Source organism: Schistocerca nitens, chromosome 3 (genome assembly GCF_023898315.1).
Source record: "Schistocerca nitens isolate TAMUIC-IGC-003100 chromosome 3, iqSchNite1.1, whole genome shotgun sequence".
Lineage (NCBI taxonomy): Eukaryota > Metazoa > Arthropoda > Insecta > Orthoptera > Acrididae > Schistocerca > Schistocerca nitens.
Genome location: NC_064616.1, coordinates 218,103,600 through 218,121,093, shown reverse-complemented (window position 1 = coordinate 218,121,093; position 17,494 = coordinate 218,103,600). Strand labels below are relative to the sequence as shown.

At 37.7% G+C, this 17,494-nt stretch overlaps 1 protein-coding gene across 4 annotated transcripts in view; it reads left to right on the top strand.

The window, feature by feature from the left end:
* Positions 1-5,563: 5,563 nt before the first annotated feature.
* The window catches only part of LOC126248171 (ubiquitin carboxyl-terminal hydrolase 15-like), a 181,440-nt gene continuing 169,509 nt past the window's right edge, over positions 5,564-17,494 (top strand). For all 4 annotated transcript variants that reach the window (XM_049948935.1, XM_049948937.1, XM_049948936.1 and 1 more), the window contains exon 1: positions 5,564-5,834. In XM_049948935.1, the coding sequence (XP_049804892.1) occupies positions 5,713-5,834 (122 nt within the window). In that variant the 5' untranslated portion in view covers positions 5,564-5,712. The remainder of the gene's footprint in view (positions 5,835-17,494) is intronic.

Here is a 17,494-nt window from a genome sequence, read left to right as displayed (position 1 = left end):
ACTGATCAATTTTTGTAACTCCCTCTATTGTATCTGTAATAACAGAAAAGAATGGGGCAACTTTAATATCATTAATAATTTATTTTTGAACCACATGGGATGGAACATTTATTAACTGATCTTGAATTGAAGCGCTAATGTACTTTTATGTGTATTTTGGTTTATTTGTTAGATCCACAATACCGAATCTTACTTTGCGAGAAATTCGTAATTGCTAAAAGGTTTCCAGTGTTTGATTTTTCAATCTCCTCACTGTGTCTCCACAAAGCTATATTTTGGATGCCAGTGTTGTCATATCCGCAACTTCTCAAGAACCTATTTCCATATTTTCTCACTTCTCTTTAGTTCTGAATTCATATCCTCGTCAATTGTGTTTTTCTTACTCCACGAACTGAAAACAACACATGCGTTTAAATGTGCATAGCTAGTTTCATGTCGCACTATACTTTTGGTATCACCTCCAGTCTCGAACTCCTTCCCTCATACCTAACTACGATTTCTGTCCTCCAAAGAGCTAACACTACAGTAAACAGAGTCATTTTTAGATGAATAACATAACCATTCTCTCCAAATTTTTTGTCCTGTTAAAGTGAATGTTTAGTGGAACAGGACCTGTTTTCCTGCTTGACATTTATGAGGAAGGACCCTCTAGTTGATTAGTATTTGGTCTGACCAAGAAATTTTTTTTCATCATTTACATTTAACTGATAATCTGCACGATCATTTGAATAGTCTGTGATATTAACACACCTAATTATATTTATGCCGACTTTGTTACAATCTTCTTTTTCGTTTTCACAATTGTTGTTGTCGCTGTTCACTTCAGAAGCACGCTCACCTGTGATACTGCAAACTTCTATTACCACTGAGATAACACTACCACCAGAAAGAGAAAAAAATACATATTTTCACTACTCTGTTTCTTTTTCAAATTCTCACATTCTCTTTCTTCATTGTGCAATACTTAAAAAGTTTTACGTAACTTAAAAAAAATCATTTTCCATAGAAGCACACAGAAAAATACGAAAAAATGTTAAAATTAAACTGTTCAAGTTAAGTTTGAAAAGAATCACACCACTTAACGATATATCTATTATTAACTTCCTGTGAAGAGAGCTCATCCGAAACTGAGTTGATTGTTGACTGGTCATTACTACACCTCAACATGTTATTGGATATTTGACATTGTTGTCGAATGACGTTGTGAGATACGCAAGTCAGATGTTTAGAAAAATGTGCATAATACGATCTCAGGTACACTGTACGTTGGGAAAGAATAATTATCTACCTAAATGTGATATTTTGTTATACATTTTCATTGTTGTCTTTGTTTTGTTGTGAGAACGAACTCTTTCGCGACAGCACTGTTGTGTAAAACATTCTCAGACTTCTTGCCGCATCATTTCAGGGTGAGTAGCAACTAGCTGTCAAAATTGCTGCTATAGTGGCCTTATATGATCGGTAATTACATCATCCATCCAGCACTCTCACCATAGCATACACTTTACGACGAATATTTCTGGCTCTTTCCTGTATCGAGAGCTCGCTTTCATGCACTGCTAAAATTATATCCGCCGCCACGGTTGAAGAGTTTCTAACGTATTCTTATTTCTACAGCCTCTCTAATTGTAGAGTCCCAGTATATCGGATCCTGCGACAAAACTTTTGTTTCGCAAAACAGCATTTTATGTTTGTTTGTGAGACTGTACTCAGCAACTGTTGATTTTTCCACTTCTCGATTTTTAATATGCTGTTGATGTTCTGCACAGCGGTCAGAAACGGTGCAGGTAGACTAACCAGTATGATTGCTTCCCCACTCAGAAGAGATGTAAATTATAGGAATTCTGAGGCCGAGGCTATCCTTAACAGGGCGCAGCATCTCCTTTTTTCTTCTTAGGAGATCGGAAAATAGATCTGATACTTCGTCATCCCAGGACTTTGCCTGTTTTGCTGGACTTGGCGCCGCAAAAGGGAAGGAATGCAGTCGGTGGCCTATCACCTGAATGTTCAACATTTTTCACGTTTACTTTTCGTGAAAAACGGTAACTTTATATCACGTGACCCATAGCCCTTCTTTCGGAACACACACTTCAAATGATTAATTTCGGAATCGAAGTGGTTCTCGTCAGAAACGGTTTTTGCGTTCTGTACCAGTGTATTTACAGCGGCTCTCTTCTGGGCTGGATGGTGAAAACTATGGGGTCTAAGATATAAATCAGTGTGCGTCGGCTTGCGGTACACTGAATGGTCGAGACGTCCATTCGACTTTCGTTGTAGCACATCTAAAAGCGACACCCTTCCTTCTGTCTCGACGGTGCACTGGATGTTTGGGTACATGCTGCTCATATGTTCAGTATCCAGTCCAGAAGAAAGCAGCTTTAAGTACACTGGTATACAGAGCAAAAACCGTTACATTCCTGCAGGGAGGGAAAGAGGAACGTGATAACACACATTTAAAGAATTTAAGGGAAAATATGATGGTGTGACTCACTGGGAAAGGAAAAGAGGAGAGAGTATAACTGGGAGAAGACAGGAGCATTGGCTTTGCTATATTACAGAGGGGAAATTGGCCATACGCGTTAATTTGTGAGGAAAACGTTATGAGGGTAACAAAAGGAAAAGTGCTTCGGCTTCTTAAAAACAATAGGCGATTGAATTTGCGCTGAGTGCAGCGCAGTTTGTTCCAGATGCGGACAGTAGGGGCAGCGGAGTTTGCGAATGTTTTTGTTTTGTGAGTGGGCATAACTAGGATATTAGAGAAATGGAACCTTGCGTTTCGATTATGATGGCATGAAAAGTGTTTAATCGCTGATGCGAGGTAATAGGGTGCTTGTGCATTGAGGGGTCGGTGAAGAACACACCTACATTTTGGTAGTCACGTAATTCGTCTGGCCGCTGCTACCCTAAATCGGCGTATGAAGCACTAATGTGGTTGTATCGACGGATGTTGCTGATTTAACGCACACAATCATTCATGGTTTGTTCTAACCATCTTGTGTTTTCGCTACTCGTGCCATGTTGAACTTCATCACAACGATGGAAGTTCAGTAGAACAATTCTTGCACGGGTTTATCTTTCACATCCTGCCGTAATACGTTATGAAACTTTTTGAGGGCATAGAGGCAAGCGAAAATGTTCCGGCTAATGACCATCCAACATTACACCGGATTTCTTCACTGTTTTCTGTTATGATACTAGAATACCCGTCAAGGTGAATAGGAGGCGATTGTTCATGGAACTTATTGCTCATGGAACTAATTATTAAATCGGCGCAACAAGCCGTAGCGCTTTTGTTTTGTGTGTTGGTATTCCGGGTGCTGTGGGTTTATTTATCGATTGACATTTTTTATTTGTAGTTCACCGTTGCTATCTGAGTTTAGACATTGCCATTTTGTCAATTGGAGATAGTGAGTGGAGCTGTGGACGCTAGAAAATGGAGTGCCAAGTGGAGCAATCTGAAAATTTCCGATATATTCTTCTTCTTGAGTTCAGTAGCGGGGCGACAGTAGCGGAGGTTGCCTGAAACGTCTTCGCCGAGTAAGGGAATATTTCCATTGGACAGAGTACGACAAGAAAATGGTTTTCCACGTTCAGGAAAACTTTTGAGGTTTGATGACATTCGTTTAAACGCATTAATCCACAATGATGCACGTCAGTGTACTTGAGAACTTGCAGATGTGATGAACTGTGATCATTTCACCATCGTGCGAGACTTCCACGCTTAGGGGAGTTAAAAAATCGGACGTATGAGTACCGCATGCTCTAAGCCAAAATCACAAAAAAAACCACAGCTGGTGGCCATATGTGCGTCTCTGCTTGCTCATCATCAAATGTCACGTGAACAAAACCGACCATTTCTATCCTGTATCGTTACTGGTTACGAGAAATTGTGTCTTTAACATAAGGAAAACAAAGGAATGGTTGAGTCCAAACAAAGCAGTAACTCCCCGTATAAAGACCTGCAGGTATCCACAAAAGATAATGTTAGGCATCTGGTGGAACAGCAACGATGCAGTGTATTACGAATTGCTTCCGCAAGGTGTAAGCATCACTGCACATACGCCGTCCAAGAACAACGACCAGGAAGACTGCGTGAAGTGACGTTACTCCATGTCAACTCCCGCTCTCATTCTAATGGACCGACAAAAAACACTATACAGAAGCTGGGTTGTGAAGTCATTCCGCACCCACTTCATTTACCTTATCTTGCGCCCTCAGATTTTCACCTATCTCTGTCGAACAGCCTTGTAGGAGCTGCCTTTCCGGATGAAAACACCCTCCGAACTTGGCTCGCCGAGTTGCTCGCCTACAAACCACGTGATTTCTACGGTTGCGGAATCAAAAAGTTACCCCAGCGTTGACAGTCTGGTATAAATAATGAAGGGAAGTATATTATTGATGACTAAAGTCTCTGTTATGTGTATCTGTTGTGTTTATTAAACTTAGGAAAAATGCTAATAACTTATTCACTAACCTAATTGTTTCAAAAATTTGCCTTCTCATACTTGAGTATCGTGACGCATCGCTCCTGCAACTGCTTATGCCGTTTTAAAAGTTATGTTGTTTGCCACCCCCCCCCCCCCCTTTACGTCAACACGCCGTTCTTATTTCGGCGTTTTTGACTATAGCTGCAGAACATTACACTGTTTGTGATTGTTGAACGCCGAGTTCTAATCCCTGGCAGAGAACATTCCCTGGTGAACATTTTTTTTAAGTTCTATAACTATGTAGAAAATCGTGGAATTAATAGTTCACGTGACTAGTACCGATCTTCTAATTAATTTGGAATGAGATAATAAGGATTTGTGATTTCTTCATCGTCTGTTTGGAACTGAATATAATTGTGTTGAGAATGGAGTTGACTTAGTGGCAGTTTAATTTCACGTAGGTCATCCATAGTTTGTGGTTTCAGGCTATCATAAAGTCATGTCCGTGTAATGTAATGTGCTGTACGCGCAATGTAGCTTTGCACACGTCATGGGGGTCGCAGGGAACGGAGGCACTAGGAGCGCGTAGCGCCAAATGGCGTTACGCATCTAATAAGTTTACCTGTATTTGTATTACGGTACATGATATTGAAATTAAGTGTTTCGTGTGTGATATTCTTCAAAACCTCAACAATTTTGACGAAAAAAACGTGTTATTCTTGTATTCCTGAAATATCATCTGTGAGCGTCAATGTCTCAGCTGTTTTGGCGTCGAAGAAAATCGAACACAATGAGATAATCTCAGATTATCTCTGTGTTCTATTTTTGATTAATTGTTTTTCCTTTGCACATTAAAAACTTGGAACATGTCTCGTTCTCTTACAGGGAGAACCACCGTGTAAAAAAAAGTATTAATTCCCTGAAGTCTCTGAGGAAAATGGATGGTCTCTCATTTTTTGGGCTCTGTGGGGCTGGACCTTTTCAAGTAGGGAATTAATATTTAGTTACACCGTATCACTGTTGAACGAAATACCGATCAATTCTTAGAAATATCTACCGGAGATGTACGTTAATTACATCTCTGCGTAATTAGGAAACAAGTGAATGAGAGATGGTGTTTGATATCTGTCTGATATAAACTTTGTAGTGGTATTGTGTATGGAAAGTGACGGAGATGTTCGGGTGGTAGTGAATGGGCGAATTTAGTGGGATGTTAGATGTTTTTATTTAAATGGTTTAGTGTTCATTTTTGTTCTTAGTGATTGTGATATTTATAGTAGTATTAATGTTGCTAAAAGAAACCATGGGAAATCAATCCAAGTTGTCGGAAGAAGTTCCTTCGAAGGATGGACAGCGTCATCTCACGACGCTGCTGTTGAAGCGCCGTTTAGTGAAAGATGATATTTGGTAATGAACAATTTGCATTGTTGCTGTACTCGCTACTATACATATGCATACTGAAGCACTTGTAGGCGCATTGTGTAATTATGTCTGCGAAAACTCAGAGTAGTTCCATCCGTTTTCTGACAGTAGTAAGTCACGACTTTACGCAGCTTATACGCTAAAGCATTAAATAGTCGTGTATAAGGAGACTTATGGTATCGTGAGTACTGGGGACTTTCATTGTTGTCAGCCCAGCATTTAGCTGACGCATCTATCAAGGCTCGATGTATTTGCTCCAGTGCAGTTTCTATCCCAATGGTCGAGTAATCACACTAACCCTTTCGCTACAGTTTTTTCGCGTCCAATAGACCTGTTAGTTCATGTTTAGCTGATACCTTACCTTCAGTGCGCAATCGAATTTGTCTTGCATGTGAAATTTATGTTATAAGATGTGTTATACGTGTTAGTGTCATTCGTAACATCTTGGCGATTAGAAAGAGCGCCCCTTGAATTTCTTGGCGTATCATGTCATTTTTCAGTGGTGGTGCATATTCTTCATGAATAACGCAATTTCACTAACTCGTTTTTATTTTTGTTTAGTTTACCAACAGCTTTATTTCCATCAACTCTCGTAACAAGTTTTACGTACAAAATATATTTGCTTCCGCAGCTGTTTCTATTGAAAATTTTTGAAGAAATGTATGCTGCAGATTTCTCGATGCGAGCAGCATTTCCCATATATGTTGTAAGAAATAGCGTCGGCGGTATGCGCGGGGGAGGGGGGGGGGGCTGGAGGACACACACACACACACACACACACACACACACACGAGAAAAGAAACAGGGGTATGGATGACAAGAAGTTTACGTACTTTAGTAAATTACATTCAGTAGGTATCATCTTACCTTGTTTAGGGTAATATACTGTATTGGTGATCTTAACATAAGTTCGGTATTTTCCGTGATTTTATACTGGTTATTTAGCTACTTGTCTGCTGATCAAGGAATTTATTCCCGTACTGATTTAATGTTCTTCAGGAAATTTGATATTTTAGTGCACTTTGTTGACATTTTTAGAGAAAGTATAATGTTTTTCAATGTAGTCAACAAAAAATAACTTTTCCATCATTTATGTAAGACATAAAGTAAGAAATTATGTTAGTTATGTTAATCCTGAAAAATGTTATCGCAAAATACATGGTTCATAATAATTAATGTTCTGATGGAAAATCCTGGTAGAATGAATGATATGGAAAAAGGACTACTAGTTACCATGTAAAAATCATTGAGCAATCAGTAGGCACATAAACAAGAAGCTGAACAATGGATCTCAGTCTTCCAACATGTACACGTCTTTAGAGGATTGGCTTTTTATTATGTATGAATATTTTTTGTCTTGTATATTTTTTATAGCCTTTAGATTTGTTATTTTAAAAGAGAGAAAAATTTTGTAGTTTCTGTAAGTTCTTGGCTATTTTTACGGAAAATACTATATATGTACAGACATTATGAAAATATAATTTCATTTATTACTGTTATTTTAAGTTGAGCTATTCAAGCCTGGTATATCAAACAGTTTGCTTTATGATTCTGGGGCTACAATCACAGTGTTGGAGCAATGCTATTCAGTACTTTGCATTTAATCACTTCATTTAAAGATAAGAGTTAGTTTCTTTGTATAACTTAAGCATAACTAGTACTTCGGGACTTGGATTAGACTCAGTTTCGTGTTTGTTGGTGTTGCTGTATTTTTTTAAAAAAATACAATTGGACAGAAATTTACTGTCTCTATTTCAAGTCATTGACTGGGTGTATTGGAGACTCATAAAAACACAACAATTTGTTTACAGTTTTCCTCAAAATATCATTAGTTCTAAGTATACGTTCTCTCATGCTCAAGTTTTCAGATAATCTTCGATGAACTCTTCAGTTGAATAGTTTCTGCACCAGTTTGTCATATAAGGTATCTTCAATATTTCTAAATTAATACTGAACAATTTTTTGAGATAAATAGTTGTAGCTCCATTACAAGTTGCTTTGAGAAGTATCTTTTTTCTTTATGGTGACTAGTTTCAGACGCAGATGTCCATTTTCAACCTTCCATATCGTGTTACAAATGTACAGGCAATAGCCTATTTACAAGAACTGCCCCGGCAGTGATAATCATAGCAGTACTATGGTTGACTTGACAGCAGTAAATACACCACATAGTAAGGACTTTAGAGAACTGTCTATGTGGTGTAATTACTGTTCTTGAAATGGCAATAATGCCGCTTTGATCGTCACTGCAGGGCCTATTTTTATACATAGGCTATCTCTTGTCTATTTGTAACACTTATGATATGGATGGTCTGATAATGAATTAAAAAAGTTACTTCTAAATGCAACTTATGCTTGAGCTACAGCCATTTATTTCAATTATAAGACAAACTGCAGACCTATGTTTCATCTGCAATTTCATGAACAATTCTTTCTCTTTCACTTTGTTGAAAATTTTCATAGCCATATACGGTGGAGTTTGAGCGTGAAGTTTTAAACAGAGAGCAGGCAGCGTAAACTTATTTTGATTTCTGGTGTTGTAATCATTTTGAGACTGAAACTTGGGGTAATCCATGTAAAATGATTTTTCATTCTGAAGCATAATTTCCTCTCTCTGATGTTATAAAAATTCTTTGTCTTTGGCTAGTTCAGTAGGACCTAGATCATCCTAATACAATACCCTAAGTTCCATATTATTCCAAGCAAGCAGTGCTTCACGCTAAAGACCTTTGATAGGTCACAAAAAAACTCTGTGTCATGTAGGAAGTTATCTAGAGAGGGTCTCATTTTGTCTACAAACTGATAGGCAGCAGCTGATATGCTTTTGCTTTTCTGAAATCCATGTGGATATTTTGAAATTATATTAAACTTTTGTATGAAATTTTGAATTTGTATTGTGAAAGCCTTTGATGGGAGGAGAGAGAGATTGGGTGATAGTTTCCCATATGTTCTTTTGTCCCTATTTTGAATATTGCGTACTTCACAGTATCTGGAAAACAGCCTCCTTCAAAGGAATGGTTAACTGTTGTGGATAGTGGTTGTGCAATTATTTTAGAGACTACCTTGAACATTTTGTAATACGTCCCATCCTGCTTGTGTTTTGCTCTTTAGGCCATTAGAATTTTCCATATCTTTTGCAATAGTTCAGCTGAATGTACTGAAAGGTTCACCTTTAAATTCCTCGGGGCCAAAGAAATATACCTTATGTTTAACTTTCTATATTAATGTTTGATTTATTTAAATTTATTAACAATTCATTGAACATTTCTGAAATTTGAGCAGGATTTACAATACTTTTGTCCTCTATCTTGATTTCAAAAATATCACGGCCTCTTGCTGTAGTGACTGTTTATGCTTTGTTCACTGACCACAGTGCCTGGCCTGCAATTTGTTTTTACTGTTCAATATAAACTTATTATTTAGCAGTTCTTTTGCTGACATTACAACACCCTTAAAAATATTTTTGTAGTATTTTTTTTGCATAGGTAACGAAAGCAGGACTTCAGTTGTCTTTCAGTTCCATGTGTAGCTGTCTTTTTCTTGTACTAGATATGTTTATTCCTTCAGTAATCCACTTCACTTTATTTCCTACTTTTTTACAGTACACAGTAAGAGGGAAAGTTTCATTAAAAACATGCATAGTGTCATCTCCCCCCCCCCTCCCTCTTTTAATCATTGTTAGTAGTAGTTCATATTTTCTGTGTTGAACTGTTGTTTGGCCTAGGACTTTTTTTTAGCAAGGTTCTATTGTTTTTGATAACTGCATAAACAGGGCACAATGGTCAGAAAGTGCCAGATCTAAACCAAACTTATTTGCCTCATTATGTAATGTGCAAAAGATGATGGGTAGGAGTTACTAACTCACATCATCTGTATGTCTTTTTTCTTTTTTGAAAAAAATAAACTTAGAAGGGTTCAAAATGTAACCACATCTTCAAATGATTTTGTGATTTAAATGTAAAATGACCCATTCTACAGCAGTACGATCTGTTGTACAAAATGATCCATGGACCATTAAACTAACTAACTGCTTATAAGTTGTTAAAATATTTATTATATATGCATATTGCTGATCATTTGTTTACTCAAGTAAAATCAGAAAATTCGGCTTTGGAACCTTATTTTCTGAATTGTGTCAATGAACTTTGTTGAGCTGGTAGCTTCAGTAACTAAACCTATGTTGAAATCAGCAGTTGTTATAACTCTTTTCTTGGTTTCCTTTTTTTAGTTTCCACAATAGACCCTGGAATTTCGACAAAAATAATTTTGTTAGTTCTTTGCCTGAAATTCTATACACGGATAAAATTACAGTATTGAGGCCTAACTCTACATGAAATCTTTCAAAGACACACTCTTCATTAAGAGAATCATAATTGTATCTTGCTTTATATTCCATTGACTTTTCATCAAGTATGCAGGATCCTTCCTTGTGTTACATTACTCCTATAAAAATGATTGGCAACATGTAAATTTCCAAGGTTATTTAAGATTTTGGAGTCCTTTGTAAGCCAGTGTTCATTTGAGCAAACAGCTTTGATACTTGCACTTTCTTACAGAATGGTGTGCAAGGTGTTAAGTTTCTTCTGCTGTTTGGATGGTTTGAACATAACCTAATTATGTTTAAGTGCATTAGGAAGGTATTTTTATTTTTTTGACTGTCGCTAAGGGCATCTGCTCTGAAAGGTTGTTTGTGAATTTTCGTTTCAACTCTATTGTTAATTTTTACAACCCCATCTCTGCAGGCCAGTTTCCCTTAGTTAATATGAATTTATAAATATCACTGTACAGACTGCTGAATGGAGCTGAGCCTAACCCGTTTAAATATAGCCCATCTTGTCTTACACAATTATTACTAATAAATTTATTAGAGTCCACAAATATTGCCCCATGCCTGTTGCACTGCTCTTTGGTTCGGTTATTTATTCTGTCTATGTATTTATCACTCACCAATCGTCTGTGCAGGATACCACTTAAAGTGATCACTTTTCATGCGTCATGTACAATCTTTTCCTAACTGCCATTTTGAAGCGAGTTTGTCTCCAGATGGATGAAAATACCTTTATAGCTTTCATTGCTATTTACACATGTAAATAGTTTCATTGCCTGCATGTTTCTGAAGTGATTATTTAATTAATCCATACTTATTGCTGGGCGGACATCTGCTATGGTAGTCTGCACTGCAATGTTTTTAATTAGTGAATTGCTAATTATCAAGAAGTAATTTTTGGCTATTTGTTCATCACTTTCTTGGTACTTTCTTCCCTTGCTTTTGTACTTCACTGCAATCTACTTGCATTTGTTTTAATTACTTCCTGCCTCTATTTTGTCATAATTATCACTTGTCCCAGGTTGCACACTGCTTTTAGAACTTTGAGTTCTGTTGGTTTTATGGCTATTTTCGAATCACTGTTCCACAAATCCACAAACTTTTTTCGTTCAGAAATTTAGTGTTTTCTAGCTTCAAGAACATGTGTTTTATTCGTGTACTTGCCTCCACGCATTACGTGTAAGTGTTTTAGTGTGTCTTGTTATCTGTTCAGTTTCTGTCATTGTGACATAGTTTAGCCATGTCACATCCATTTTTTGCGTTTGATTAAGTTCTTAATATTATCCTTACGATTTACATGGTAAACAACAAAATTAGTTGTGCATTGCTGAAACTAATGATTGTGAAACATAGAACTCTGTCAATGAAACAGTGCTTAACAATTGTGGGAGATATTGGATAATTTCATATTTCTGTGTAGGTTTTGGACCAGTAACTTCTATTTATATCTGTCTGATGTATTGAATCTGTCCAGTGAATTAAAGACAAGGGTCAGTGTGTCGGCTAGCCTGGGTGTGGTTTTTTATGTGGTTTCCTGCAGCCTACTAAGTGACTACTAGGCTGTTGCAAGTTCCACTTCATTATGTGCTTTTCAAACATTTAGAAAAACTTTTGCTCACTTTCACATGAATCACACTATGTGCAGACGGTACATACATTCCATCTGAGAGGGAGGGGGGGGGGGGGGGGGGAGCACTGGGGTGGTGACAAGAAAGGCATCCAGCCATCCCTTAAATTAACCATGCCAAGTCTGTTGATTACTGTGCTGACACTGTACCGATGTTGGACACGGCCACAAGTAAAAGATGGTGATTTACATTACTTACTTCACTTCTCATGGACTGACATAAGCAGTGATTGTGTACTAGGAGATGTAAAAACTACAAAAAAATCTTGTTGTATAAGGATCCTGTCAGCAATAGTGGATTATATGTAACAAAAATTTTAATTCTGTGTCTGGGAATGATTGACCTTAACTGTGAACCCACTTGCACCAGATAGCAGCTTTTCAGGTAGTAATTAAATTTAGTACAGGATATTGCAACAACCTCACATCACATGTTATTAGTAGCCTCATACCCACATGAAACAAAACACCATATTAACAGCACATTTGTCAGTATCTTACATTTACTATTTAAAGGCAAAAGATTGGATGTAGTTGCTACATCTCAAATACATACTCACCCAAGGAAACAATCTGGTTATATTTTAAAGTATAATAATGTCAATGTGTTGCATTGATAATCAGTCCTGTCTTGTCACTAAGCTGAGGCACTTGTGATGGTATGATGACACATTTCAATCTACTTTAAAAATTAGCTGTTAAAGAAGATAGCAGATATAAGTCTTTGCCATACAAGAAGGAAACAGATTTATACATGCAAGAGCAAAACAGATTTGTAGGAGCTGAGCAAGGGTGACAATGGTGATTGACCTCAACCTTAATGCTGTCATGAAAGCTGTGGGACCGATCGAGGTGGCGCAGTGGTTAGCACACTGGACTCGCATTCGGGAGGACGACAGTTCAATCCCGTCTCCGGCCATCCTGATTTAGGTTTTCCGTGATTTCCCTAAATCGCTTCAGGCAAATGCCGGGATGGTTCCTTTGAAAGGGCACGGCCGATTTCCTTCCACATCCTTCCCTCACCCGAGCTTGCGCTCCGTCTCTAATGACCTCGTTGTCGATGGGACGTTAAACACTAATATCCTCCTCCTCCAAAGCTGTGGAGCTTCACCTCTTGTAGCCACCAATTGTACCACAGAGCAACTGCTACAAAAATCTTCAGAAGCATTTACAGTTTTTCCAGTAAAATGATGATCCGATACTTCAACTGAAGAAATATCTGTCTTCAACTCCTGTCAAACTCTTTCGCTGGTGCTTCTCCAGTGTAGATGATGATGAAAATGTATATAAATCCGTCGTCATAATTTTTCTGCGTATTGTTTAACTATGCAAAGAATGAAATTGGTTACTTTCAATTTGCATTTATTAAAACTGGCAGAATTGATGAAACAACAATCTTCTTGCCAACACCAAAAATTCATGGATAAATTTTAATATTCGTGGAACATCCCTGGACAATGTGTGAACATTTCTCCTTGGAGCAATGGCCATGACACGTGGGTAGCAAGTGGCCAGGTACGCAGCATAACTAGAATGGCTAAGGGATTCTCCCTATTTTATCATGACATGAAATAAAAGATCATATCACAAAAATACTAACGAGATCCCTACTTTGCAACACATTAAATGATTAAACCACTCCTAGGCATATACATTTGGATTGGTGGCTGCGGAAAGTGTGTCGTCACCAACAAGTTTGCGATATATACAGTGTACAACATTAAACTTCCATTATTTTATCTTTTAGGGATTTTGAATTTTGGGGCATAAACGTAACAATGAAGGGGGAATAATCTAACCTCTCAAAATGTTTTAATTTAATGACTTATTTGTGATTGATTATATGTAATAAGATTGATTTATCCTTTACTAGTTATGAGCATAAGATTTCAATATACATTTCTTATACAGTTTACATGTGTCTCATGCAGAGAAAGTTCTAGTGTTGTTTATCCTGAGTGCCTTAGAACAATGTTTTCTCTGCATGTGAAACCAATAAGTTAAACAAGAAATGTATGCCAAGATCTGAAAATAGGCTTAGGCTGCAACTAGTAATGCATAACTAAATTGTTTTATGAAATTGTCAAGTTTCCTTGTTTGAGTAATTATATATCTAAATGACCACGTAGTTCTCTGGCTTTCGGGAATAAAATAATGTGGAATATCCTTGTCCTTTCTGTAACATTATTCTTTATAACTGTATGTTCTGTTCAGTTATGTTTAATGGTCTTTCTGCTAGCTTTCTTGTTCCATGATACACTAGTAGTTTCCTTGTCCCCCCACCCCCAATTGTTGCTCATAATCACACGGCTAAGACTGCTGCTTGTGTGAGCTTTCAAATATGTGATATCCTTTCACATCTAAATCAGAACTATTCTCTGTATTTTATTTGTAGTGATTCTTTACCGCCAAGATACACTGGTCAGCCAGAACATTATGATCACTGACCTACTGTTGATATAAACCTCTCCAGGCGATAGCAGCGTCATCTGGCGAGGCATGACTGCTAGTCAGGCACACACAGGGTGCATGAAGTATCAGTGTGTGTGCTGTCCATGCTTAGAATGGGAAAGGTGCACAATCTATATGAGTTTGACCGAGGGCAGATTGTGATGGTCCAGAGGCTCAGCACAAGCATTTCAGAAACTGCACGACTTGTCGGGTGTTCGAGGATTGCTGTGGTGAGTGCCTTCAACACTTGGCGAAACCAAGGTGAAATCGTGTCCAGATGTTGTGGGGTTCGTCAGCCACCCTTCATTAAGATGTTGGATGTCTTAGGCTGGGCGGACTAGTAAAACAGGATAGGTGGCGAACGGTGGCAGAACATAACATCAGACTATAATGCTGGGCATAGTGTACATGTGTTACACAGTGCACCATACACACCTGGGCGTCTGTAGCTGACAGCCCAGGCATATGCCAATGTTAACACCACGACGTCATCAACTATGACTGAAATGGGCACGTCACCATTGGCACTGGACAGAGGCTCAGTGGCAGAGTATTGTGTGGTCTGATGAATCTGTCTTCGTCATACCGATGGGAGGATGCGAATCTGTCGACTCTTTGAAACCTGTAATGTGCGGTGGAGACAAGCAGGTAGCACCTTTATTATGCTCTGGGGAACATTCGCGTGGGCATCCATAGGTCCAGTGGAGTTTGTGCAAGGCACCATAATGACCAAGGAGTATTGTACACTGGTTGCAGACCGTGTACACCCCCTCATGACAATTGTGTTTCCTGATGACAGTGGCGTTTTTCAACAAGATAATGCACCACGTCACAAGTTCAGGAGTGTGATGGAATGGATTGGGAAACATAGTGGCGAGTTACAATTGATGTGCTGGCACCCCAACTTGCCAGATCTGAACCTGATTGAATACATCTGGGATACAATTGAATGTGGCGTCAGAGCTCATTGCCCCCCTCTCTGGAATTTATGGGAATTAGGTGATGTCTCTGTATAAATGTCATCCCAACTCCCTCCAGCAACCTACCAAGGCCTCATTGCTTCCATGCCATGATGCGCCATTGCTGTTACCTGTGCCAAAGGTGGACAGAGTGGCTGTTAGGCAGTTCGTCATAATGTTGCGGCTAATCAGTGTAAGTTAACTAATTGTTGTACTGCTGTTACATTTGCATGAATGCCTAGAAGTTAAAACAGTTTTTTGTTGATGCCTTTATGTAGACCTTTATCTTCTCTCCCAAGAATTTTGTGAATTAATGCCATATATTGCAAATTACTTTCTTTTTCAAGCATATTATTTGCAGTCTATTGTTAGGATGTCATTCTGATGTACATGTTGAGAAATTTTTTCTCCAACAATATTAATTTGCTGTCATTATTTCTAGTACTGGCAGTGAGATGTTCAAATTTTGTACTTCTCTTTTACAGAAGGCAGGACATTTCCCCATTTGGTACTTTACCTACATTCCTTAATTCCACATCAGTTTACTTTCCTGTCCTTCACTTTAAGTGTTTTTTTTTTTTTTAATGTTTAGCAGTTTTTTTGCTTGTATGCATTTTGCTATTCTAATATTTCTTTACCTAAATTAGTTCGAAGAAATAATGTGTGAGGATTCTGTGACTGTGCTTTACCACAGATAATTTCCATTACTGTATCTGAGTACTGAATTCCAGCAGCTTTCAGCTCAATGTATTCTGGAAGTTTTTAAATCAATGTATATATCTTAGGATACATCTTTGGTTTACCACTACTGGGATAGGACATAAACTAACAGATTCTGCAATTCATGATTTATCTTCTGATATAGTTTTATCGCCTTCAGGCAAAAGAACAAAAAAAAAAAAAAAAAAAAACATCTGATGATGTTGCTATTTTTCAGTATGTCAACATCACACAATTTTGAAAGTGTTTCTTTGCCACTATTAATTTTTGTACCCCCTGATCTATATGACATTGTGGTTATTTAATTTAAGAATATTTATTCTGTCCTCATTTTCTCTGTGTTGTATCACCTCTTTCTCCTTCCAATGAATAGGCCTAATTTAAAGTTTAGAGTCATTAGTGAGTACAAAGTTATCATTTGCTGTCATATGTTTGACGAGTTTTCTCTAGTTTTTATTGCATTTCCACTTCATTGCAACCCCCCACCACGAGCAGCTAATATATGGTCACATGAAGTTTGTCATAATTAATAATCTTTCCTTCATGGGGGACCACAGCCATATTGAATTTTTTGAGAGATATTTCTGCCATTTGATTGTTAATTGTTTGTTTATTTTACACAATCATGATTTCGGTTTTGTAACCATTCTCAAGTGCCTGTTGAAATGTAAAAATATGTCACAGACAGGTCACACATATTTTAACATTTGAACAACTTGAGAATGGCTAAAAAGCCAAAATCATGATTGTGTAAAATAAATGAACATTTAACAGTCAAATGGCTGAAATTTCTTTAAAAAAATACCATAATTATTTGGGAATTTGTGTTTACTTAATGCAAATTAATTTCATTATTATACTGTGAGAATTTTCACTACATGTATATCTACATCTATACTCTGCAAACCACCATGAGGTGCATGGCAGAGGGTATGTTGCATTGTACCAGTTTTTGCGGTTTCTTCCTGTTCTGTTCTCATATGGAGTGCAGGAAGTAAGTTTGTATGAATGCCTCTGTGTGTGCAGTAATTTTTCTAACCTTATCCTCAAAATTTCTATGTGAGCAATACATAGGGGATTGTAGTATATTCCTAGAGTCGCCATTTAAGGCTGGTTCTTCAAACTTTGTGAATAGACTTTCCTGGGATAGTTTTCATCTATCTTCAAGAGTCTTTCAATTCCGTTTCTTCAGTATCTCTTTGACAATCTCACACGAATATCCATAGTCGTATTTGGTGTATGCCCCCCCTCCCCCACTTGAGCAATATTCTAGAACCGGTCACACGAGCTGATTTGTAAGCAATCTCCTTTGTAGACTGACTGCACTTACCCAGTATTCAACCAATAAACCGAAGTCTACCACCTGTTTTACCCATGACTGACCTCATGTGATCATTCCATTTCAAATCCCTATAAAGTGTTACACCCAGGTATTTGTAGCAGTTGGCCAACTCCAACAGTACCTCATTGGTAATGTAGTCATAGGCACTACGTTTTTTTCATTTTGTGAAGTGCATAATTTTACATTCTAAACGTTTAAAGCAAATTGTGAATTTTTGAA